The sequence below is a fragment of the Hydractinia symbiolongicarpus genome, chromosome 7 (genome assembly GCF_029227915.1).
Source record: "Hydractinia symbiolongicarpus strain clone_291-10 chromosome 7, HSymV2.1, whole genome shotgun sequence".
NCBI lineage: Eukaryota > Metazoa > Cnidaria > Hydrozoa > Anthoathecata > Hydractiniidae > Hydractinia > Hydractinia symbiolongicarpus.
Genome location: NC_079881.1, coordinates 12293717 through 12321709, shown reverse-complemented (window position 1 = coordinate 12321709; position 27993 = coordinate 12293717). Strand labels below are relative to the sequence as shown.

Sequence of the window (27993 nt, the reverse complement as noted above, 5' to 3'; positions counted from 1 at the left end):
CGTACATGGCAATATCATTTTTTAAAGCTATCTTTTTACGACCTCACAACCTCACTCAAATAGAAGCTAGAAACTTAGTTTCGCAAAAAAGACGTAAATTTGATGAATTGATTCAGATAAACCTTTTTGTCGCAGATGGGTTGTCACACCGAACCACTTTTTTTATTATAACTCAAAAATATTGAAATAAGGAGCTCTGAGAGTTGCCATAGAAATAGTGTTGTTAAAAAATATCATTTTTGTTACCAAGTAATAATGATCCGCAGAAAAACATCTGTTCTCAAAAATATCATAACGTGATACTAAAATTGCTGTTACCAGCAATTATCTTTTACCACCCACTATTTTCTTTTATGCTTTTTCATTTACTTCTGATTATTTGGAGAACAACCTGGATCCAAGGCTCTTTCGGCCACCTTAATTTTGAGACAATTTTTAACAAGCTCATAACGCAATTTAAGTCAATTATAAATACTTCCATAAATGATTTCGAGAGTCACAAATAACTGTGAGTTAATTCTTAATTCACAGAAAATATTTTGGGGTTAAGCAAACTGTTTTTTCGATATCTTAATAAGATGCATGCTGCAACAACCAACACCAATGTTACGTAACAAACAACTTCAATATAATTTAACAAGAAAGGGAAAAGTAAACTGGATGTGATGCAGGCGAACGAACTTGCAGATCTTCGCAAGCCTTCTGCTAACGTCTGACACGATGAAGGAATCAGCTTACATAATAATGATCGTAGAATTACTTGCTCGACACACGAACATGTCCCAAGAATCACAACGTAAGAACAGAACACAGCTATTCCAACATTAAAATTCAACCTTTTTGCCATATTTACTAAAAGAAATAAGACTATGGACGCCACGAACACTCCTAAACCAACATGTAACAAATAGTACTCGGCGATATGTTTTGACAGATATTTTACGATTGCTAAGACTATAATGAATACAGTTCCAGTGAGTAGAAAGAGCATTCCTGTAGTTTGAGACGTGAAATGGAAGTCCTCCGCAGCCAGAATCGGCATGCTGACATCCATCAAACCTACCATGCTGAATGACATAAAGAATCCCAACCAGACTAAGAAGTTGAAATCAAAATAGCTGAGCAGGGAAAATGGATGAGTTTCAATTTGTTGAAAATTTTGTTCCTTAAGCTGCCCATCATAATAATCTCTTTCATTTCTTAAAAGGATATTTGTTTCGCTGTCACTGTCACTGAGTCTGTCCAATGAAGTTTTATTTTGCTTCAAATCAAATTCTTTCGATAAATCATATGCGAATGCGTATTCAATCAACCATGCAAACACGAACATGACAACCATAAACAAACCAGGTAGATTGCCATAATAAACACGAAAACCTTTGATGTTTACGTCAATAAGTTTGAATACAATGTTTAGACCTGGAGCCATGACAAAAGTAGTGGAGAAGCAAGCTACTATGACGGCTATTTTAGATGTCACTTCCTTTTCGGTGTAACTTCGCGCAATTTCTGCTGTCATGATTGACATATTCACGTCTCCCAAACCTTGAATAAACCTGCCACACAGAAGAAATAACGGAGAAAATGGAATCGAATATAAAACATTGCCAATAATTTCGCAACTAATTAATGTCAGAATGGTCTTCCGTATGTTCCGCGTTTTATCAACATATTTCGTGATAACAAAACTTCCAATAATGGCGGAGATATAATAAATAGATAAGGTAAAACCATAATAAACTTTTGAATGCGCACTTTTGGTGATGTCTGTTACGTAAAACCACAAGCTAGGTATAATAACGGAATACTCGGAACCCAAACAACATGTTAACAAACAGAAAGAAAGAAATGTCGTTCTTCTTTTCTTCTTCCAGTTTTCAAACTCTGTTGGATCTTTAACCATGTCTTAAAAAACTTTTGACGTTCTACAGTTGTCCTAAGAAAGAAAGAAAATTGCTTTATGTTACAACACAGTTGATCTTCATAATATTAACCCAAAAAAAGGTTGATCTTAGCGACATTTTCCTTTTCTAAACTTTAGTTCTGGTTTTGGTTTTTCAAAAATTCCGGCTATCAAGGCTGGGGTTATTAGGCTCGTAGTTGATTAATCAGATATTATTTAGGCAAATGTGTTTCTACAAATCATTTAAATTGTCAGCATTGTTACTGAAAAGAAAGGATTGTCTTTTCCCCAAAGACAACAGCTGGCTTTGTAGCTTCGCAAATCAAAAAAAAAACTTTGCTTACTTATTTACCCTTTTTTAAATGAAGACATTGCATTTCCGTTTGGGCACCAAAACTTCCGTAAAGCAACGAAGCTTCCGTAAAGTCACAAAACTACCGTGAAACCACGGAGCTACTGTAAAGCCACGAAACTACCGTGAAGCCACGAAGCTACGGTGAAGTCTCGAAGCTACGGTGAAGTCTCGAAGCTACGGTAAAGCCACGAAGCTACGGTGAAGTCACGAAGCTAATGCACCTTAAAAAACCTACCGTAAAGCGATTAAAATAGTACTTTTGAAAAGGGAAATTGAAAAGTGGCCTAAAATAAGTATTAAATAATTTAAAGAGTCTCTGAACAGTCTTTTTACCTGACGTTGTAAATATTCTTTCCTGTTAGCTACATTGCAACCAGTTGTTAAAAAAATTTCTATTTGAAGCTTGAATTATTTGCTTTATAACGCGAAAAAGTGCGGCAATAGAAAACAAACATCCATGTAACGTATGAACGAATGTAGCACTTGTAAGAGAGTTTGAGATATACATAAAAAAGCTACAAAAAGTTATAAAAATAAGTAAGCAAACAAATAACTTAAATAAAATATCATACTTTTTTTATCAACCCTATTTGGTATGGGCTTTTTTACCTTGTATTTTAACATTGCAGGTTAGTTACAATAATAATTAAGAATTAGGATACTCAATGATTAATTTACTCCATAATTCTCCGTTTTCAAGGTCTACTTCAAATTTTAGAATCTTCCTGGCTAATGACGAAAATCTTCAAGCCGCAGGGATTCTTGTTTCACTTAATATCTAAACCTTTATAATCAATATAGCCAATGTCAATTAAAGCTGGTACATTATCAGCCATACCTTCTACCGATATTTCGAGGTATTTTAAAGAATTTTTTTATGGAGATCCTTATTTAATATTTGCATTAAGTTTTGAATTGAGGCGCCTCTATTAAAGGGATGCGCTTAAAAGAAAACAATGAGAAAAGAAGGGGAGGGAGTAATCGAGGTGTCTGATAAAAGGAAGCGTGTAGTCGAAATGTACATGTTCATTTACACCTTTAGATTTTTAATATTTATTTATTAATATGTCAAGTCAATTTCTTACTTAGGCCCCTAGTATTTTCAATTACAGTTGCCGCTCTATACACGGGACATTCAGCCTTTACATGAAGTTTTATTTTGGTCTCTATAAAGTTTACATAATTCCGGACGAAGAGAAACTTATTTTGGTGTTGATTTTATTTCGTTCTCAAAATACTCATGTAAACGCGATTTATCCGAAATGAAACAAACTATTGCGCATGTTCAACAAGTTATGGCGCATGTGTACAAAGTTATGGCGTATGTGTACAAAGTTATGGCGTATGTGTGCAAAGTTTTCGCGTGTGTGTACAAAGTTATGGCGCATGTGTACAAAGTTATGGCGCATGTGTAAAAAGTTATGGCGTATGTGTACAAAGTTATGGCGTATATGTGCAAAGTTTTTGCGTGTGTGTACAAAGTTATGGCGCATGTATGATGCAAAGTTATTGCGTATGTGTGCAACGTAATTGCGCATGTGTACAAAGTTATTGCGCATGTGTGCAAAGTTACTGCGTATGTGTGCAAAGTTATTGCAAATGTGTACAAAATTACTGCGCATGTGTACAAAGTTATTGCGCATGTGTGCAAAGTTATTGCGTATGTGCAGTAAGGAAAACCCATTTTAACACAACTAAATTTCATAGAGGTGTCATATCTCATTCCGGGTAAATCTCATGTCGGGTCCATGTAAAGGCTAGAACCATTTTTCCCGGTCCTTTGAGTTTGCCTTATCAAACTCTCTTATTTTTCAGATAATTGGAGTCTCGGATATAAAATGCGCTAAGTGAAATCATTTTTCTGGACTCTAGACCCAAATTACATCCTCGTAACTGAGACTTTGGCTCGATGTTCAAAACATATTCAGGAATTCCAACGTTTAAATGTGTTTTTGTCATATTTGAATCAGAGATTTTTAAAACTAACGCGACAGGACGTTCGTATAGGCATCGAAAGAAAAGATTCAATCTAAAAGTTTTCTTGATAAATAAAACGCCTTAAGAGAATGAAAAAACACAAGACATATATCAAGTGATCGATGAGAACAATGCAGGAATAAAACGAAAATATTAAATCAATTACTTGTGAACTGTAAGATAAAGCAGTTTACCAACGGTTCGTTACCGTAAGACACAAAAACATTTCTATTTCTGCTCTGTCAGAATATACAGGCGTAAAAGAATCCTGGGGACGATGTTAATTTCTACTAGCATCATAATGCTTAAGGCTCTTGAGTTCGCAAAAGGTGTTTAGTGTAATAACTTCCAAGCTTCTAATAGATAGTTGGGTTGTTGAGTCTTTTAACGTTCGCTTTAAAACAGTGTCAGATATCATTGACAAATTCTTTAACAGTTGGTTTTATTGAAAATATTTTTGCAACATCCATGACTGTCAATTACTCGCTTACGAACGCAGTCTAGATAGTTTTATACACGTGATATTCCGTTACAAAGTCTAAATTGCATGATTTTATAAGAACTATGGCATCATACCAAGAAAGAATGATTTTTCTATTTTTTCAATTTATAAACCTTTTCAAAAAAAGTTTGTAATATAAATTCGAATGAAAAGTTTTTTTATGAAAATGTTTGAATTTTTCTCGAAGTCCTGCAGACATTTCGCCCAGAAGTTCACCTTTAATTTCTGTAGGAGAGGGCAAAACTGTGGTATATGAAATGAGTGCCTTCTGGAACGAAACAAGGCTTTTAACCATACTGTCAAACTATGCAGTTGCTGACATACCAAACGAAAAGAATTCTAGCTTTTTCTTCAAACGTCGCCAGAAAAGACCATGTTAGGTACATGGTCTTTTCTGGCGACGTTTGTTAAAATGTGTGGGTAGAAAACATTGATATGCTTTTGGTGATAAATTGGCTATTTTTTGATCAGTCAGGCTAAGTCCCCAAGATGTTTTTAAAACTTGTAGGGTCACCCTGTCGCTACCGTGGTCAGAAAAAAAATTGGACGGGAAGAGGATTGTCTGAAGAGAAGGTCCGAGAATTGGATGGCAAGCTTGTACAAAATCATCTAATTATAGACAACTTCCCAGCACATCCCCATGTTAATGGCTTAAAAGCCATTCATTATCTTACCTCCGCCATATCACGTCTAAGACATAGCCGGTGGACGAAGGGGTGATTCGATCTTTAAAGGCAAAGTACCGTTTTTAAATAGTCCTGCTGATAATCACACCGATTGATGCAAAAAATAAATTTCAAAAACCAACATTCTAACGGGCATAGAATTATTTGTGCTGTAGTGGGAAGATGTGCAGCAACAGTTTAAAATTGCTACGTTAAAGCATAAATTTCTGTCGAAAAGCGAGGTCGAGCACAAAATGATCTGGACGATCCATTCGGTGAAGGGAAACTTGAAAGAATTAAAGACTCAGTAAGAGTATGTAAGCTCTAGATGAAATAATGGATAGTCTACAGGATACCACGGATAGCATTGTGGTTGATAATGATGAATTGAAAGGTTGGTTAAAAAAGAACTGACAATTGACTTAAACCCAGCGTCCAGTCATGATTACAGAGATTAAAAAATTGTAAAGTTTCGTTCTAAGTGACTATATAAAAGTAACCCTTATAAATTGAACTTGCCAGGTCTTATTTTACCCTTCTGGAACCTTCTGTATTTTTAGGGCTTCTAAATGTTTTTTCTAGAACTGCGTTTTTTTTGACAAAATCATTTTTTTTTTTTTTTGAAAAAACTTTAGATAAGTAAAAATTGGAAAAGTGAAACCTCTTTTTTTCGGTCCCATGAAAGTTCCACTTATCGAGCGGATACGATTCTAGTTTTACTGAATATAAACAGAATTAAATTAAACAAAAATTAGAAGGCGTTTAATGTTATATGATGATTAAGAAAAACAAAAATTTACATATAAATAATTCAGATGCTACTCCTTGTCTAGTTAACTAAGCTTTTTTTAAATATATCAATATTCAGTTTCTCTCATACAAAAAATTAGATGCGAACGAATGTTTATAGCACAACCCTAATTCAAAGCTACCAAGAAAAAAAAAATTTCCCAACATAAACCCCGAAGTAAAATCAACCAATGAGCACAGTGCCGTGGTAAGATCATTCATAGAGATATAATAAAAGAGAAAGAGCGATAATTTTCTATTCAAAACCCTATTGTTCAAACAAACAATGCTGAGGAGGCGCGTCCCTGGGTTCCAGTTTTTTTTGCGCGTTTCTCGCAAAACGATTCCCTCAGTATAGAATCCCGACAATTTTACTTGTAAAAAATTAAGAGAAAAGAAGGTCAAGCAGCCAGTTGTTGTCCTTCAGTTTTTTTTCAACAAATAATTAATAGGATATGAATCCTTTATGGATGTACGAAGGTAGGGTTAGCTATTCTTAGCCATATGAATGATTTTTCTTACAACTATCAGTTTTGACTTGCTAGTATTTAGACCAAAAATTTCACACAATTTATTTCAAACACACGTTTTAAGAAAACCTTGATTAGTATTAGAAAACCAGATTACCATTTGTTGATTTTGCTCATGAATATCCTTTCAGGCGCTTCCGTAAAAAAATAAAACTTTAGAAGGGGTTGAGTTCAAAAAGAAATATTATTTTGAATGATAACCATTAATCTTCTGTGAATTTTGATGAAATTAGTTGGGTTATAACAGGATATAGAGAGGTTTTTAGCATATTATCAGGATAAAGTTAATCCAATTACTTACATCAAATACACTTGGTTTTTTGGACCACACTGAATATCTAACTAGTGCGCTGAATTTGTAGCTACGTATAGTGAGACTTTAACTTAGCTAGCTATATATAGCTAAAACTAAGCTACAAAACAGAGACTGGCTACGTAACTAAGTTCAGATTTACATGTAGCTTAAACCTTTTTAAAAAATTTAAATAAGTGCTTTGGAGTCATCATTAAATTGGATTTCCTTTCAGGATCTTCCATTGTACAGTTAGATTCGGTTTCTCAAGTTGTGCTAAATCACGAATCCAATTAGGTCCCCGCAAAGATAAGTCAAACGGCTAGTTCATAAGCATAACTGGAAAAGTCGGTTTAACGAGTCTAAACTATGCTAACACGTGCAGATAATTATTACAAAACTTTTAAATTTTGCGAACGTTTATTAACCTTGATTGGGCGAAATAACAATCGAAACATTTTCTTTAATATGATTGGAACAGAGTAAGCAATTCTGCTTCGCTAACTTTAAATTTTTATGAATGGACCGCCTGCTCCAGGGACGCGGCTCAGTACATTAGCATGAATAGCCGTTGTGTCTCTTTCTATTCATTACATCTCTATGCATAATTAAAATGACCTACTCACAAACATAGCAAGTACGTGTTCACACACAAAAATTGAGCAATTCCTTCTGTGGTTTAATATATAAAGTAATTGTCTTTATATTAACACAAAATTACACCAAAACACACAAAATTAACACAGATTTACATAAATACAAACAAAATTAACACAAAATTTACATCAGTACACGCAAAATTAACACAAAATTTACATCAATATACACAAAATTAACACAAAATTTACATCAGTACACGCAAAATTAACACAAAATTTACATCAGTACACGCAAAATTAACACAAAATTTACATCAATATACACAAAATTAACACAAAATTTACATCAGTACACGCCAAATATACATCGATATATAAAAATTAACACAAATTACACCAAAACACAAAAAATTAACACAAAAATTTAACATCAGTACACAAAAAATTAACACAAATTTACATCGATACACACAAATTACACCAAAACACAAAAAATTAACACAAAAATTTAACATCAGTACACATAAAATTAACCCAAATTTACATCGACATACACAAAATTAACACAAATTTACATGGATACACACAAATCTACACCAAAACACAAAAAATTTACGTCAGTAAACGCAAAATTAACACAAAATTACACCAATAATACATACAAAATGCACATGCATAAAACCTAACGGCGGTAAATATCAAAGTCATAAGCGATTATTGCAATACTACCATAATAAAACTTAATAATGTATAAACTCTCTGGAATTACATGTTATGGATGGTATTGTACTGACATGCTATATATTACATTATTAAAGAAATCATAATTTAACGATGAACCCCTGAATAGAAAACAATATACCTCATAGTATGTCTGTAAAAACTTCATGTGTTTTTTTGAACATGACAAATATGTTTTTATTTCACAAAAAATGATGTAAACATTGTTATCTTTATCTATATAAACATTGGTTTCCTCTAGATAGTTTCCATAACGTTGAGATTTGCAAAGAATTAACATGTTCATTAAATAAATTATGCGAGGCCATAGAAACTGCTTAAGTGGTACAATTTTTGTTATGAGATTTTATGTACTCGTTTTCCAAATAAAATTTTTCAACCTGAAAGAAGAGAGATGAAAAAGATGCACTGGTGTCCGTAATAGTTTTGGGAAGAAGTGATGAACCTGTCAGAGGTTTCAACGATCTGACATGATTTAGTGCTTTCCCGATTCCCTGGCAACGCCATCGTCATCCTGCATATTTATACGGTGTAAAGACACTTTTAGAAGGATTATTATTTCAAAGCGAACACAAATCCTCTTAGATTTTACATAATATACTTTAAACTGCCATCTAAACGTGAGTGAAAATGTATTGAAAATTAAATACCGGAGAGTTGAAAGGAATTCCTAAATTAACAACCGAGGAGAAGGGTGGTTTTGTACTCTGGAGAAATTAAAGTAGTTTAATGGATGATTTCTTGCCACCCTGACTTGCATGTGTAAAAAAAGAATGGCTTAAATTCGTGCATCACAAGTTGTTAAGCATTAAGCAAAAAATTTTGTGAAACTTATGGTCACAAAGTTATCAACTACATTCTCGACAAATAAACTTCATACTGTAATCACAAGAATAGAACTTTCGCATATTTGATTTCTTTTAGTGTGTTGCAGGTTTTTCCTTCACCTAAAAAATCATTTTCTAACTCAGCTGGGGGTCCGCGCAGAGACAGACAGACGACGGCTATTATTATAGAGATAATATCTTTTCATATTATTTTCATATTCGTCCGTCCGTCCGTCCGTCCGTCCGTCTCTAAATGTCTATAAATAGGGGTATTATGGTGAAAGTTCATTCTAAAGCCGTTGGGTATAGCTCCTCCTTGTAGATAATTGCTGATTAGCGTTGTACGATGGGTTAAATGGTTTTCAGGATTGGCTACGCACGAAACGCGTACAATAACATTTGATCAACGATTATTGACATTCTACTCTTCTATTTTATATTTTTGTGTTTTTAATTTCACTCTCCATCTTTTAGCATTTTTCAGAATTGTATAACATTAATAGCTTTTTAATTTGTCTATTGCTACTCTAATGTTACTCAATTCACGGGAATTCGCCGTTATAATTATTTCGCGTACCATCATTATTGGAAACTGTTATGAAATTACTCTACGGTAGTTATGGTCCCTGGACAAATATACTTATTGGCACGGAAGAAGTATAAACTACACATTTTCTTTTTTTTAAAGTATAGTTTATCGGAAGTAGTGTTATGCCGCTTTCTCGTAAAATTCATATATTTAACAATAATTCGAGCATTTTTACCGCCTGATTGGGGTTAAGAAAGATGCTCCTCTTGTAAATAGCATTTAGACATTTTCTGACGCTTTTTTTTTAGTTAAAAACATAATAAATTTCCACAAAGAAAATAAGCACATCCAACTTCAGGCAAAATTTATTGTTGTTATAAAAAATGTAAATGACGAATCAACATTTCGAAAATAAATACCCAATTCATGTTAAGAACGAACAAAAAATGACTTACATAATCTTCTTAAAATTTATTGTTCTCTTCTTATTATCAAAAAACTTGTTGTTGTTGATTTCTTTAAAAAGACGCGAATAATTTAAACTTTTCAAAAAAATAGACAACGCGATTGTTCGTAACTTTAACCGTGCACAAAGAAACTGCATCCAGGGAATAACAAAAATCATCTAACCACAATTTTTGTATAAGAAATCTTAAATTAAACAAAAGCTTTTGTAAAAATAAATAATTAATCGCATTTCGTGTTTCCGTAGCACGACTTTTTTCTTGCGCACAAACAGACAGAATACGGCTATTATTGAAGAGAGATTAGTTCAAAGGAACGCCCATTCTTTATTTAAGGCATTTTGTGTGTGTCGCTACTTCCGTATATATATATAATTTTTTTTCGGCGATGTTTTATTTTAATAAAAATTTTAATTTTTTCTCATTAATTTCTTGTTTTTTCAACATATCATATTAAGGAGAGATAGAGAAATGTTCCTTCTGGCACAGCCCCTAAAACGCACACGCGCACGCCCACAACGAGTCCCTAATAATCATTAGACATCAATGAGTAAGGACATATCCCTAATAATCAGCGCAATGTAGTGACGTCATCTGTAGGATAAAAGATTCAAAAATTTCTAACATAATTCCCTAATTATCAACACGCATACAGGGGGAATTCTCCATCATACAAAAATTAGTAGAAAGGGAAAATTCCCTGATCGCAATAAAAAGGGAAATAACTGTGTTAGTTTTGAGCAGAATGAAATCTTCCGACAGTGTTAAAAACCGTATATAATAAAGAGAGAAATGGATTCATACACTGTCAAACAATTACGAGATATTGCAAAAGGTCGTGGATTATGTAGAGGCGTTCAGGGACTGCGCAAGAAGGATCTGCTTCAACATCTCAAGAACGATATCGAAAGCCAGGAAAATTGGATCAAGGCTGTTGAGGAGAAGTTCTATGCGCTCGCGTTTATCCAGGACCAGTTCAAGACGCAAGGCATGTGTAACGAAGCTGTTGCAAAGGAGCCCATGATGCTACCGCTTGTTCCGGACAAGACATGTGTAACAAATCCGTTGAGGGGGAATCTGATATGTTCAGGCACGTGCCTGATCAATTCGAGACGCAATGCATGTGCAACAAGGTCGTTGAACACAATCCCTCAATGTTCAAGTATATATACGACCAGTTCAAGACGGAGCATATGTGCAGCATGGCTGTAGAAGGAGAGCCTGCTCGGCTATGCCCCGGACCATTTCAAGACGCAAGACATGTGTATGAAGGCTATTGAAAAGGATCCCTGGGTACTCATGTATGTCCTTAACAAGTTCAATACCCAAGACATGTGTAATGGGGTTATTTAAAGGCCTGCCTACCTATCCGAATACGTAGCGGATTGGTTTGTTACCCAGGGCATGCTATCAAATAGGAAAAGCAAATTTAAATGGCGAAAACAATATCGCCAGAGGAAAGCCGAAAAGGCCAGAATTAAGGAGAAGTTAGTCCCAATAGCATGGCATCCAGATAGGGTCATAGATTGGGGCTTTTCAGAGGATGAAAAAGTAGATCTTGAAAAGGTGTGAGGGTTGCCTTAGGCCAAGGTTATCTTGCAGTAATTGTTGCAAGATAATACTATTATAATAAATGAAATGTTTCAAAACGCAAGACATGTGCAATAAAGCTGTTGAAAAGCAGCCATATATGCTCGAGTATGTGCCGTCAAAATTCAGGACGCAGGACATGAAATGTGACATGAAATGAATCACTGGGTGCAGAAGTATGTACCGGATAGGTTCAAGACACAGGACATGTGTAACAAGGCCGTTGAAAAAGATCTCCTTATACTTGAGCATATTCCGGACCATTTCAAGACGCAGAATATGGGGAATGGGGTTGTTGAAAGGACTCCCCACGCGCTTAAGGATGTGCCGGATAAGTTCAAGACGCAGGACATGTGCAACAAGGCTGTTGAGAAGGAGCCCTGGATGCTCAAATATGTATAACGAGGCTATATAATAAAATGTGCGTCAACTGTCAATCAAAATTTAATATATTTGGAAGTGCGGTAGCCATGACTTTTATGACCGGTATTGGTATCTTTTTGCCGCTAATAGCGTTGGCCCTGGCATTACAAGAATCGGAGGAGAGGGTGAATGAATGGATGAGACATTCGAGGCTTTTGAGTGAACGTCTTGATGACCTAGAAGATGATCATCGTCCTTGTAGCTGTGATAAACAAATGGAGTATTGCAACGACTGTGAACGTATATTGGATGCATATGACAGGTGCACCTGCGGTAGGAGGTTCGTGATAAAAGGTGAAATCTTGTGCTGGTACTGCCATTACGAATATATCACGTATAACGGTGACGGCTGCGTATGTACAATGACATGTAATCCTCCGCAATCGTTCGAAATACATAATTATCAAGATGCTGAAATTTTAAAATGAGGTTGTCAGCCCTAAATTAATCTACTCATTTTCTGCATTTACAGACATCGATGATATCAACGTGGACTACCTGTCGGTATCAGATCCCATTCCCGCCAACGGAGATAAGGATCAAAGGTATATTATAGGGTACCATACACGGGACCTTGTGACGGCGCTTAGAGTAAAAACACCAGAAATCTGGTCCCTACATAGAGTGACCCGGTACAACGCAAACGCAGTACCGGCAATGAGTCTCGATTTCAAGGAGTACCCTGATTGGATTGCGAAATATCGTCAAATCTGGCTAAGGATTTAAGAGTTGATATCTGGGCAATTGACGACAGAGCCCTGAAAAAGGACCGCTATGTGAACGCTGAACACGAATATTACAAGGACGCGATCACGACCAAATTTTATGGTATGCCGATACCTTACGATGAGCCCTGCCAGGCCAGTGCCATCCTGGCTATTTCATCGGTCTATGTACAAGGCAAAAATTACTACCCCTAGGTACACATCACTGAATGTAGGTCTAAAGGCTTTAAAAAGGAATGGTTTTTATGCGAGGATTAAAAAACATATATTTTATACGCCATACAAGACCTATAAAATATACTAAATTAAGGGCTGTAAGCAGGAGGTGTGTCTACATAGTGCTTGCATACTGTACAGACTGAAGTTTTTTTGAACCTCATTTTTACCTTCCTCTCGGCTTCTAGCAACTAGCTGGGCACGCTCTTGTTTGTTGATGGAGTCAACGATACGTTTGACACGAGTGCGTATTTGCTCTTTCAGTAACATATATTTTTGTCTCTCCTGAATAATGAGACTAAACTCATTATCAGATATCACCCATTTTCTACGACCTTTGATATGAGATCGACGACGGAGTTTAAATTGGTTTCCGCGAGTAGCCTGATAATATCATGCTTCTTGGATTTCACACCCAGCCTCTTGCTGGAGTTCCGTAGACCGGCTTGCCCGATTCCTACAGCAATCATGACCACCCATAGCTATACACAGCGGAATCCCAAGACCCGAGGCTAACGCCCCTATCCCAACGCCCGAGGTCATGATGCTGATGCTCAGCAATCCATGGTCGCATAAGCGTACCCACGTCCCACGCATTTTAAATTTGTCACGTTCCTTAATCTCACTTCGTAGATACTGTTCTATCCCCTCAATTTTTTTAAGTCTAAAGACCTGAATTTCCTCGGGTATATCATCGTTTTGTGCAGGCGCACTCGGTAGGTTTGGGTACAGCTTAGCTATATCGATCATCTTTATTCTATGAGAATGCACATAGTTAGGCCAGTGAACGTGACGTTCTTTTCATGATGGTAGACGTCTACGTCTACGATCCGTGCTACCCTTCAGTGAAAGGTACGTTGGGGTATCAAAACTCCAGGTTAACATATCCCCCCGAGCGTTTAGCTCTTTGGTGGGAAACAGGGCCAGAATTTTAGACTTTTTGCCATCCAATAGGCAGTCGTCTTTGTCCAATTGCGGACAAACGAGTCTCAATCTTTGATAAATATCGGTCATATAATAGGTATCGTAGTTGCCCTTCATATAATACTTTTTTGCAGGGTCGTATTCATCACCACCGAGTACCCATCACTGACACGCAACCTACAGTAGCCATTTTTGAGTATGAAAAGTTTGATCTTATCCTCTGCCTGACTGTTCACAATGGTCGCAATATCCTCTATCCTGTATAGACCGCTAAGGATCTCGATCCGAGTCACCCTCTGGTCAGGCCCACCTTACGTATGGTGAACTCTGTATTGCCATACAAATTCAACCATCCAGGTCAAATACTTATCGATCTTAGAGCTATACGTGTGTCTTGTCCGAGGTAGTTCTCGAATATAGTAGGCTTATCTATATCAGTGATATACAGTTGTTTCATATCCTTTGGTATTTCCGGAGTTTACCAAGTATGCCATCCGGGTTCCAACAACATACTTATGACCCCGTTCAACTGGGTTTGAAGGGACAGGTTATGGACTATTGGAAAATTCAGGTAAATTTTTCCACGCACTGCGCCACGACAGCCCTGGGCATCAGTGCTAAGCACATGACGGGTTCCGTACCTCTTATAAACTCCAACTTTAAATTCCATGTCTATTACCACATGCATCGTATCCTTGCCAGAATGAAAGTACCCATGCCGTATGATGATGGGTTTTCTCAGTATAAAAGCCCCTATCCACCTCGGGATATGCACATACAAATTCCATCTTGTATCAAAGTTGTTGGATATGGAATAATCTTCCCCGTGAAATTAAAAATAGTTCAACCATTGAAGAGTTCACGGTTAAATTAGCCTGCCAGGATTCTATTTTATGTAATTGTAAAATATGTAAAAAAAATTGATGAAAAAAAAAAGTGTAAAATATGAATTGTAAACTTTAATTTATCTTTGCCCAGAATGTTATTTTTCATTATTATTATTATTATTATTATTTGTTACGTTAGTTGGTTTTTATTAGCGAAAGCTATCTTGTAAATTTGACCAACGTTAAATAAAGAAACATACATACATACATACACAGGTATGCCGTGAGTATGGTGCAGATCCTAACGCCTTATATAAGTTCAAAGCTGTCATGTCATCATTGACAAACGGTAGATGGTGGCCCCAAGTTAACGGGGACTGGGCCAAATTCATCATGCCAGCTAGTCCGGGTTTGACATCTGAAGGGTTGACCAAGCTAAGCGAGTGTATCAGGGTTTATTTGGTCTTATTGCTGGGATCGCAAGCAAGGGTCAAGGCATCCCTGATCGGATCCGGCTCGGACAATTATACGGCAAGGCAGGTTCTACTGCAGAAATTTGAGGCCATGGCCGGGATATTACGGAGTTTCAAACAGTACTCCAATATGCCCGGACCCCTGTAAATTTCGCTGTAATGCACGGAGTATATATGCTGCCTTCCGACATGAACCTGCGCATAGGCAAGATTGTGGGGTACAACAACAATATTTTGATCGCACCCGCAAATGCAATAATAGGCATCCAACTTAATTTAAATAACAAGCGTATTGTGAGGCATACAGAGAGGGCTATCAAACCACCTCCTAGGCATACCATCAGACATGTGGCAGATATTAAACTACCCCCCGTGCCTCCTAAGCATGCCACGCCTATTACACCTCTAAAACATGCTACATCGCCTCATATACCCGAACAACCCCAACAAAAGCAGCATGAGGATATTATGTTATGATAATAACAGGAGTAGGTATCATCCTGGCCTATATATGGCTTAAATAGGCTTATTTTCTCAGGTATAGCACGAAAAAAACGGAGGCTGCTGCAATGGCCATGTACAGATGCTTAGCCGTGTATTGCACGATAGTTGACACTACCCTCAAAAGGAATGAGACTACCGTACCGATGACCCCGGGTAATGCGGCACCTGCCTTGCCTGCCAACTACTTTAACAATTTACCCAATCTTTCCAGCTGTTTCTCTACAAAGCCTTTTTCACCGGCACTTTCAGCCTACAGCGGCACTTCCGCCTACAGCACCTGCCGCTGCACCCCCTCCCGTAACAGCAAGTACAATGGTAGAAACCAGTAGACCTATGGCGGAGACTATGCTAGCAATGGTAAGACTTTGCTCCTTGAACAATATTTTCAATTTTTCAAGCAATGTCGTGTCATCCTCGGAGATTTTCAATAGCGTATCCTTTATATGTCTTAGCTGGCTGTAAATATCACGATTAAGTTCTTTCACCTTCTCCTACAAAGCATCCCTTTCATCGTTCATCCTTTTAATGCTTCCTCGAGCTTTTCTATTGCTTCCTCAGCGCTTTCGTGAATCTCACCGTCGACATCTACCTGATTTCTGATCCGTTTCAGACTGTCTTCCCAATTTTTAATATTTACGTTATACAAGGCTATCTTATGTTCCATGCTTTTAATATTCCCCTGATAGGTTTGTAATTCAAGGTTAAGTGCATTTAATTCGGGTTTGGTGAATTTTGAGAATAAATTTTCATTCATAATGGTTCCCGCATCATGCATAGCCCTCTTGATACTGAGTATATTTAGCTGTAAGGCCAATATTTTTCAATGTACTCAATGCTAGGACACCGGTCCCATTCTCCTTCGTAAGCCTTATATTTTTGAACAAAAGCTGCCCCTCCTCAAACTCAAAGTTACCATTAATTACGTTTATCTCTACCCGAGTTTTATCCAGATGTCCCAGATCCCAATTATTATGCAAATGCAAATGAAAATCACTTACCTCTTTTTGTAGTATAGATTTGGTCATTCTATCACGTCATTCTATCCCTGCTGTTGCTGTTTTCCTTGTGTTGAGGTCCCCGATGCTCCGGGGAGTTGCGTCGATTGTTGGGTATCTTCCTTATCACCCTCATCGTGCTCACCCATATTCTCCTCGGGTGTAAATACTGGATTATCAACCATTCATTACAATATTTTTCTTCCATATGATAAACAATGAATATATACGAAAAATTTAATGGATCCCTATGCGGAGACCAAGCAGCTACTAGGTATGAAAGGACGCCGTCCACGCGTCCAAATCTCGCATATCCCCTCAACGATCAACCAGAACGAGGACCTCAACGTGGAAATCCCGAACATGCCTCTGAATGATGTCATTTTCCCAGGAACTCTCGGGCTCGTATTTGATTTGGAAATAACGGCTACCAATACAAAACGTACGATCGTGTCGAATATAGGGAAAAGTCTGGTAAAAAAACTACGTATTAATCTGAACGGTAAAGAGGTTTAAAACATATCGGATTACAATATCCTGGCCGTGTGCAAGGCATTAATCCAAACGACAAGACCATCAGGACCAGCAGGTCACTGCTAGGGGCCACGTGGGTACCGATGCAGAGAAGGCCATAGTTGCGGCCTATGGCAACACGTTCTCCATCCCTCTCGGCAAAATGTTTGAATTGACCCGAGACCTCCCATTCTACCCAGCGGGCCTCCATGACAGGTTGCAGTTTGTAATACATTTTGCGTCTTATAGTGACGTCATCAAGGATGCCGGGACAGCAGCCTCGGGGTCTACCGCGTCCAAGACAGCCGACGCTGCCTATAAGATCACAAATATAAAGCTGCAGTTTGACAAACTCACTCCTGAAGGCCTTGCTAGCGCCATGATGTCCCGGTATGCAAGATTTTCTTGCCCATATGAACGCATACTCCGTAGACATGCATGCTTGGATTTTTTCAATTCAGCTTTAATTTGATCCCAGTCTGTGATCATATTGGTTTTCTCGTCTATCATTTTCACATCACTCCTCTCATGTGGATACCACAAAAACAAGGTTTTCTTCTGCCGCCTGAGATTCTTTGGCAGGGCAGTATATGACTGCGTTAAGAGCCACAAGCTATGCCTCCTATGCATACCACTGACTGCAAGCTCAAGCAGGGATTGTCTCCGCTTGTTGAGGTCGTCGTTAGCAATACAGTCGTCAACTATAAAGAGGCTTTCCTCTCCTGCCAATAATGAGGACAATTTTTGGATCCCTTCAAACAGTTGGTCCTTAGGATTAATCAAAAACACATAAGGGTCCTTCCAAAGTAAGGACCTTTTTAGGTAGGTACTGTTCCACCGTATAGTTGGGCACAAGATGATAATATTGTGAAAATTTTTTTATACTCTGTTCAAGGAGATCCAAAACGCGTTGTGTCTTGCCACAAGACGTTGGACCCGTGAACATTGCTGTGTGAGGGTTCCCTACAATGTTCAACATTTTATTTCATTAGTTGCTCCACTTCCTGTCGTGAATTTTGGGGTACAAAGCTGCACATGCGGAGAAAATTAATACACTACCGTGATTGTTTACCAAAGACCCTCCACAGGCAGCGCTCTGATATTTATTGATATTTCGAGCTTGGTATTCGAGGGGTAGTGGGGCGTATACTAATTTGCCCTGCAGACACCGCAACGCCTTGCGGTACCTCTCGACGAGCCTTGCCTTCTGGGGGCTATCCCCGATAAGTTCAGTATACTGAGGTATGATGTTGTATGTGAAAATATCATACAGAATCAGGTAGTTTTCATCCTGTTGAACACCCCGAATTTCCACATCAATAGCAAGCGGGTCCAACTCGTAGTCACTTCCTCGATGTCTTTATTTTTGACACCCCGCCTCTCCCTAGCTTTGGCCAGGCAGTTTATGCAACTTTTCGTTCGAGTATTCCCCCTGATTTAGAACTTATTCGGCGGCAATAGATTTCTACATGTCCTGCAACATTTGATGTCCATTTACTATGGCATACTGTGCCCGCCGTAATACATTGGTGACTTCAGCAAGCGTTGGAGAATTAAAGCTCTCCTGATATCTGAATCGTACCTTATTATGGACATGTAGTTCGAAATTTTCCCACGTGTAGCCCTCGGAAAACTGGGCTTGAATATGATCCTGCAGGATGATAATTAACTCATATAGAGGCTGCATGTAGATACGAAGGCTAGTGGGGTCCTTTGAAATCCTCCTAAGATCAAGGCATGGGATGCATGTACTCGTTAGTTGACCTCCTTTGCCCTTTGCCTTGAACTGGTTCAAGGGGAGAGATTTTGAACACACGAGACATTTTTTCTCTTCCATATTTTCGATATTCCATTGGGATATAGAAATAATATTATGCGCTCTATTTCGAGACATATCAGTTACCTTTTGACATGTTGTCACTTTCCCACATAGGCTGCGTATTGGTGTAGTGTAGTCTTTTCGCTACCTCATCAAGCGGCGGGGCATCGCCATTTTCCCTGTATTTAATTGGTACCTTATGATCGATATGCCACTCTCCATAAATATCCCATGCCATCCCATCGGAAAACTGGGCTTCGATATGAGCCCGCAGCGTAGCGATATCACACCCAATATACTCCTTCGAACTGAGACCCTTGTATTCCTTTAAGGCCTGGTAAATTCTGCATCGTACATTATGGGCGAGATGTCCATCGGGGCTGCGCATTGAGACCTCTGATTTTCATGAAGGCAAATCTGACTCCCCTTGCAGTCCTTACATTGAGACTTCTGCTTTTTATGAGGGCAAATCTGACTTCCTTTGCAGTCCTTACATTGAGACCTCTGTTTGAGGGCACTTAGTACGCTCCTTTGACGCCTTGAGAGGTATTTGATGCATGTTTTTGTTATTTGACCATTAAGCTTAATTCTAAAATTGCCCGAGGATAGATAGTGTTTACATTTTTGACATTTCCTTCATATTGACTCGTTTTTGTCCTTGGGACAAACACGAGTTTTTATTGGACACTTATTTTGGTTTAGGCACGATACTTGCCTGCAAACACACCTTCTTGACGGCCATTTCATGACTTGCTCTCCCTGCCGCGAAGTATGCAACCATTTTGAGAACGTCGTTAGTGTCCATTTTTGTAGATGGCCTTCATATGTCCAAAAATTTCTTACCTGCCATGGCATAGGCAAAGGTGAAACCAAGGTCTACAATTGTCTCATAGAGCATGTCCAAAATCTCCTTTCCCTTCGGTGTTGCGTTGCTTGCACTCATGTATTATTACTGCATTTTGAAAATATCGATATTTGGCTGGGCTTTGCCTTGTTGCCGAGGCTCTGGTGCGGGGTTTTGAAATTCATTTTTACCCCTGCTAAAGGCATACCAAACCCCGACACCTATCACCAATATGGCTAAAGTTCCGACCCATAAAGATATACATCCGTTGACTTGCTAGGGGTTGCGACAGATTCTTGATCATCATGTGAAGGTTCTTTGCTCACGTTCTTCTTTAAGTCGGCCTTGTTCTTCCTATTCCATTCGGCAAGTCTCTTGACGGCTGCCACACGACCCTCGTTCTTCGGTGGTTTTGTTATAGCCCTCTCCTCTTGTTTCTTATGAACTTCTTCGCTCATTTTATTATAACACGGTCTCCGCCTCCTTCACCTCCTTCTCCTATTACCTAGCCGTATGACCCGCTATAAGCAGCGGGGCTAAACACCTCCGAATAGTGCAATATACGAGGATTCCTAGATCCGTCATGCTATCCCGGATAATAGAATCTTTCTCGATATCCCTGCGTAGGTCATCAACACTGTCAATATCTACAAAGTTCGAGACCATACCGGCATATAAGCTTATAACATGGGTAGACAGTGGTCTAGCAGTCTTCTCCCCCTTCTCTTGCAATTCACGTTGTACATACTCTGCATGAACCTTTTCTACCTCCTCGTCCGGAGCCTTCTCGACAAAGCCATCCGTACACTTCTTCGGCAGGAGGTGTCCCTTGCCCTTACGTAAGGCCTCCTTTAAAATTTGGCGTTTATCGGTGGGTTTCTCTATATTTTCATATTCTAAAGAGGTGGCTTCGTCGAATACTCGTGCGATATCCGACATCTTTATTAGTAGTCGTTCATAACGAAAAAGTACGTAAGCTACCATGATATAGGGTAGGATAATAGCGATATACAAGCATGCCTCCATTTTATTCCCCTGTAGACGTCAGGCGGGAATGGCCTCTGACAAGAGTCGTAATCTGTTCCGGTTGTACGATACGTTTGTCATCTTCCCTGTTGAGTGCAAACTTGTTAACCTCTTGCGTGTATATCTGATGGCCCTTGTTTTAGATCAAGATCTGGCTCCTATGTATGTCTACGCCCTTTTCCAGACACTGCCTGTAATCGTCAAAGGTTATCGACTTATTGGTTACGCATCTTTTGACGCTCTTCGCTTTGCGATCGTGGTGATCTTCTTTCTTGTAAGGCTCTTGTAAGCATATAGCTTGGCCCTTAGGGTGACAAATTCGGTCATGATTTTGCCACCTAATTCGTCTTTCACCTACCACCTTCTTGTTTTTCCCTATAGGGAGGAGCCTTCCATTATCGCGATTATAGGCACTTGTATCAAAACGTCTCTCAACATCATTGGCTATATCTTTGTAAAAGTCGTGGGTTCGAATGTGGTATACGAACGGGTCCGTCTCCATGTAACAGAGCTGTATTTTAGAAGCATATTTGTCCTGCATGTAGTCGTAGTGGAACTCGTTCGTGACTAGCTTTGACATATCTAGGATGGCCCGGCCTATACACACCGGCTTATTCATCTTGACCTCGGTCTTGACCATTTCAACGCCTGTCAGATGCTCGCTGAACCTGCTTCCACCCTTGAAATTTGGTTTCATGTGACCGGTTGGATGTTGTGGTGGTTTCGGATATTCTCCATGGTCTTACCGAATACCGAGAGGTTCATCAGCTTGTAAAAATCCTTCTCGAACTCGTTTTTGGCAGCCGTTCTCAACCTCGTGTTGTGATCGATGTACCCTTCAAGCCGGGGCTTCTGATTGAACCGGATCACTCTGCGTACCCTCTTCAATTTAAGCCCATGTTTTATAGCCTCATTTATTGCCCTTATATGTACCACATATTTCCGCTTGCTTTCCAAATTCGGTACCAATTTCTTTACCCTATGGACTATCTTGCGTTTGGGTAGGAACGGCAGCTCGTTATGTTTATCGTGTAGCTTCCTGGGGTAATCGATATCAACCGCTAAGATGTACCCATGCTTATTATCCTCAACGAGCTTCTCGATCCGCCTTTCAGTGAATTCCTCAACATTCCGCACCCATTTGAAACCGTCCGTGGGCAGGTCTTGACGCATCGCCCAGCCATAGAGGTTGTTCGCATCCAGATAATGCAGGTAGGAGGACTCCTCGTCCGGGATATACTGCTCTCTCATGTACTTATTGTTAGCTTTGGCATACTGGTGTACGGCCTGGGTTATGCCTCCTCTTATACCCTTCTCAAACATCAGGAGCATGTCGGGATCGGTGAGAAGCTCCAACTTAATCCCCGTAAATTTGAGTGCACCCTTCCATGCCAAACCGGGTGCCGAGTAAAAATGGGTGGGATTAAGGCTGTATTTGTCCAAGCAGACGTCTCGAAACGTCTCGAAGACGTCGGCCAATAGCAGGACGTTTACACTGTTCATCGCCCAGGTTGCTTGCCAATTTGTCTAGCGATGATGCATACATCGACAACTATCGATGAATCGTATCTCTATGGTCTTGTACTTCTCACCATCACCATATTCCATACCTCCAAGGGGAACTTATATATTTTTCGGTATTCTCGGCTATGCCAATGTCCTGGGTGTCGCTCTCCTCGCCCAATTCCCGTATGAAGAGATGGGCATCATACCCCGAAAGGTTATGGAAAATCACTGGGATAAGGCTGGGTATCTTTTATTTGAGGTTGCATATTGCGTGCGCTGCGCCTCTATACAGACCTGTATAGTGGCAGTGGTCCCTGATCTTACGGTTATTCTCATAGTTATTAAAGGGTTTCAGGCAGATATGGCAGTGCGTGGCCTCGTCAGGTTCCCTTTTAAGGACCTCTGTTAGTTGGGTCATGGGTAGCTGCAGGTAGGTGTCATAGAGACGTTTTACCTAATCCTCTAGGTGGCTCATGAAGCGGGTGACGCAGTCCTCACCCCTGTAGACTTTTAAGGGATCTGGTACGTTCCCATAAGCAAAGGTACTATAGGTACACCAGCCGGGCGGTACGTGCTTACTCAGCCTTTTCGTCTTGGTATGCCTTGCATCTTCTACCAGGACTAGCAGACTCTCATAGTCTGCATAGATGGTAAAGGGTACCTTGAATTGCTGCTGTCCATCCCTATAGTATAGCCATTTTTCAGCCTCATTTGTCATCGTAACTTTAACAGCCTCATGATCGATGCAGTACCTATAGTGCTTGTCCCTCGATTCAACCATGGGAGAGGCCTGTAGGCAGTTTAGCCAAAAGTGCATTGCATTCCTATTCTTGGAGGTCTCCTTGCCCAGGAGCCTCGATAGACTTTTAACCGCCGTATAGTGGGTCTTCTTGTCATCTGTAAGGAGGAGTAGATTCACCTGCTTCTTACGCCCGTTGTGAACTGATCTACGTAGGATATTGATCTTCTTTCCATCTATATAGAGGACGTTTACTGCAATCTCCTTGTTGTTATCCTCAAATTTGTTTATGCCATTGATGCTTGTAGGGAACTCTATACCCTCCCAATTATAGTATACGTATAGCCTACGTAAAGTTTTATCTCAGATATTCGATTTGGGTTCTTTCCTATCTCCTATGTTATTATACTCCACTTGAAACACTCCTCGTCTTCATTCAACGGGTTAATAATGGCCTTCTTGGAGGCTATCAACTTAGGTGCTTGTATATAATAATGAGCCTCTCGTTAGCCTCATTTTGTGGAAGTCTACGTCGAGGTGTAGGATTTTAGATATTGTAAAGCCATTCCGGGGCAGTATCGGATTTTCCACACCTGTTTTGATTTGGGCAAACATCCCATCCAGCACGTCATCAACGTCGCTACTCTGGAATACCGAGGCCATATTGCTATGAAAGACCTTGTTCACCTCAATGTAGTCATCGTTAGCCTCCTCTATATTTGAAGGCTTCTTCCACATGATCCACATGGATAGCTGTACCTTTGCCGACCTCATATCTTCTACCTGCGTCCCAACCAAGTTTGTCACGTTTGGTCACACTATCCCTATATACCCATCAACGTCAGCCCCTCCTATACCAGGAATTCGGAAACTTCGGAAGGTCCTGTGGAGAGCATGCTCATGTTCCTGTGGTGTGAAATCTTGGCCGGACTGTTCATATAAATTTTGGATATCTTCCAATTACTCTTCCTCAGCCTCTTGTTTGACTTCGTCATGCAGTGTCTGTTCCGTACCAGGCACCCGTTATAACCGTACGTTTAAAGGCTGCATAGGTCCTCTGGAGCTCCTCCTTTATAGGTTTGGAGACAGCGTCCACAAGCCAGTTGTACCATCCCCGCATTTTAGTTTTCACGATAGAGCGATTTTTCGACAGCTCCTGTTTCTCAAACATATGCATGACCTCTGGCGTTGGTAATATAGTTACAGGCTTGATCGGCTTTCGCTGTCCGGCCGTTCTGGGTGGCCTCTGTGGCACATCATCCAATAAGGAAATCAATTCGGTCTTGCGTAGCTTATAATACCCTGTTAATCCACGTGTTCTTGCCATATCTCGTAGCAGTTTTACGAATTTATGAATCCATTTCTCCTTTTATTATATAGAATTTTAACACTGTCGGGAAATTTCATAACGGTCAAAACTAACACAGTTATTTCCCGTTTTTAATGCGATTAGGGAATTTCCCTCTTTACTGCGCTTGCGTTGGATTTTTGATCCATTCTACAGAGGACGTCACTACATTGCGCTGATTATTAGGGATATGTCTCTACTCATTGATGTCTAATAGGGAATAACCATGGCTAAGCAGTGATTAATAGGGATTTGCCAGACAGACAGACGTATACGGGTATCTATATAATAATACGCCAGTTCCGTGTGTCTGTCTGTCACTTTTGCAAAGTGGATTATATTCTTCACAATTTTCTTTGACAAATTCTATAAAGCATCGCCTGTAATATTGTTCTGTAATTTACCAAACTTTACCATAAAATAGTATTGAGGTCAAAGGAAATTATATTAAACTAATGAAGCCATCACAATGCAATTAAAACTTTGAGGCCAAATAACTTAGAAACAAGGTGGTGACGGCAATAATTTTTCACTGCGTAGGTAACTAGGGGCCACCTGGGACCGATTTGGGTAAGTTTCCTAAACTTTGGTCCACAAATCCGTTTTTGAATAGACGGGTTGATGACGTCACCAAAAAACCTTCAAACCCTAATATCTCTGCAAACGTTTGTCAAAAGTACATGATCCTAGACATTCTCTTGATCAGCGTTTTAAGATCTATACAATGTATACCAAATTCCTAAAAGAGAAATTTTGGTTTTTGACGGGCCATTGCTGACGTCAGCAAAATTTTTAAACCCTTATACCTCTTTAACCGTTTATTAAAAGCACATGATCACATACATTTTTCCCATCAGCGTTTCAAGTTCTACACATTACAGGAAAAGAATGAACTAAACTTCGCAATTTTTTTTTATCTGAACTGCTGACGTCAGCTAAACATCAAAACAACCTATTTTTCCATTGCCCTTATGTTTAAGCGGGTTTCTCCACGGGCCTTATCGACTAATCTATATAATAATACGCTAAGTGTGTCTGTTTGTGTGTCTGTGACAGGCAAAGTGGATGTCTTCATTTTCCTTTGATGTTGCCGAAAAATGCATCTCAAATATGTCAAATTTTCTGACGTTACGGTGCGACAAAAATAACACTACTTTAATGTCAATCCCTATAATAATACCCGTCGTCTGTCTGTCTATGCGCGGACCCCGCTGAGTTAGAAAATGATTTTGCGGAAACACGAATATCAAATGCGATATATTTTTATCCACTTTGCTGCGACAGGTAAATATAAAGGACGGGCGAACCCGTGGATTTTTCCACGGGCTAACGACTAGTATCGTATATTAAATTGATGAAGCCATTACAGTGCACCTAAAATTTTGAGGCCAAATAACTTGGAAACGAGGTGGTGACGTCTATGATTTTTCACCGCGTGGGTAACTAGGGACCACCTAGGACCAACTTGGGTAATTTTCCTGAACCTGGGTCCCCGAATCCGTTTCGGAATGGACGGGTTGATGACGTCATCAAAAAACCTTTAAACTCTAATATCTCTACATCCGTTTGTCAAAAGTACATGATCCTATACATTTTCTTGCTCAGCGTTTTAAGATCTATACGATGAAGGCAACAGGTATACAAATTTTTTACAAAAAATTTTAAGGTCTTGACGTGCTATTGCTGACGTCAGCAAAATTTTTAAACCTTTATATCTTTTTAACCGTTCGTCAATAGCACATGATCATATACATTTTCATGATCAGCAGTTTAAGGTCTACACAATAGAGGCAACGTGAAAACAAGGTTCTTTTATTTTGTGAATGAGTTGCTGATGTCATCAAAATTCGAATGACGCTTATTTTTCATATTTATCCTGCCTCAGTGGATTTTTCCACGGGCTTTATCGACTAGTCTCTTATAATAATAATACTGTGTCTGTCTGTTTGTTTGTAACAGGCAAAGTGGATTCTAACTCAGCGGGGGATCCGTGCAGGGACAGACAAAATACGGCTATTATTAAAGAGATTAATTCTTTTCTCAAAAAGTTACTAAGGTAGATCTCGATCCCAATAGCATCCACATTTTTAGGAGGAAATTTGGAAAGCACTTTAAAAATCTTCGGGACGATTTTAGGACAAGATTGCTTGTCGTTACATTTAGATATACGTACATATGTTAGACGCGCTAAACTTCGGCAGTGGAAATTGAGAGGATGATTGTAATCTTAACAAATGAAATAATAATCTGCGAATTTTTCTCTTCAAATCGGTATTTGGTGTGTTGTTTATGCGTAGGTTGGTTTTGCGAATGACTATATCAACTTTTAAGTTGGAGCAATATGTCATATCGTTTTTTGTGGGGCAGGACCCTGAAGTTTTGCATTGAAGATAACTTTCTCTATGACATTTTCAGGATAGTTGCAATTGCGTAAGAGAGTTGTCACTTTAGTCAGTCTCTCTTGTACTGCTTTCTCGTTTAACACAAAACAAATAATCGCCAAGTCAAATGGTACATTGCTTTTAGTGTGTCTTAGGCGACTGCTCTCATAATTCATATTTCAGATAATCGTGTAAACTGGTAGATTTGTAGAAAACATTTGTGTCGATGCTATTGTTTTCATACAGCAAAACGGAGACATCCAGGAACTTTAACTTTTCTGCTCTAACGTTTTTCAAAGTATTAACTTATGATTTTTCTGCAGTGAGTGGATGCATGCTGTTTAGACAGTTCCTGTGCGTTGAAAAATTAATTGTGTTTAAGAAAGCTATGAAAAACATCATCTATATATCTTCAGACTATTTTTAATCCATTTGCATTGACTGGACGTAAAGTGTCTTGATAAAATTTCGAGAAGTAAATTTATTTCTTGATATGCAACGGTCAAACATAAGTACGATGGAGCTATTTTTGTTCCCATAGCAGTACCATCATTCTGATGAAAATGAACTGTCTATGATGAAATTCTCTGTGAATCGTGTCGGTATTTTATTCCTATATTTACGTATCTAGTATCTTACTGCGTCAATTCCCAGTAAGTGCCTACCACAAATATATAATATATAAACTAGATACGTCAACACTGTGAAAGGTAACCTCGGTATAGTTCAAACTCTGTGGTATCAGTCTTAAAATAGCCTAATTATTTTGACGGTAGGTTTTCACAAATGGAATTAATGGTGTAGATGAATTGCATTCTGCAACAATTAGTCGGCCCTTTAAGTCAAGTGGTTGGGGTAACTTTATGTAATCTGACATCGTCTTTTTCAATTTGTTTGTGATTGGTAAGGTGTGAAATTGATAGATTATGATCAATATGTTTGTAAGCCAGTTCTGATAGTTAAAAAT

At 38.9% G+C, this 27993-nt stretch overlaps 1 protein-coding gene across 2 annotated transcripts; it reads right to left on the bottom strand.

The window, feature by feature from the left end:
* Nucleotides 1-105: 105 nt before the first annotated feature.
* Nucleotides 106-10323, bottom strand: LOC130649068 (uncharacterized). 2 transcript variants are annotated; one of them, XM_057455269.1, is made up of 2 exons: nucleotides 8475-8627; nucleotides 106-1936 (listed from the first exon to the last, which is right to left on the bottom strand). In XM_057455269.1, the coding sequence occupies exon 2, from the start codon at nucleotides 1901-1903 to the stop codon at nucleotides 521-523; it is 1383 nt and encodes a 460-aa protein (XP_057311252.1). In that variant the 5' UTR covers nucleotides 1904-1936; nucleotides 8475-8627; the 3' UTR covers nucleotides 106-520. The 2 variants fall into 2 exon arrangements, with proteins under 2 accessions (XP_057311252.1, XP_057311251.1); XM_057455268.1 differs by lacking the exon at nucleotides 8475-8627 and adding an exon at nucleotides 10165-10323 and having other exon boundaries at nucleotides 108-1936.
* Between the last annotated feature and the right edge of the window lie 17670 nt (nucleotides 10324-27993).

Coding starts and splice junctions, on each gene's coding strand:
- LOC130649068 (XM_057455268.1), bottom strand. CDS start 1,903: ATGGTTAAAGATCCAACAGAGTTTGAAAACTGGAAGAAGAAAAGAAGA.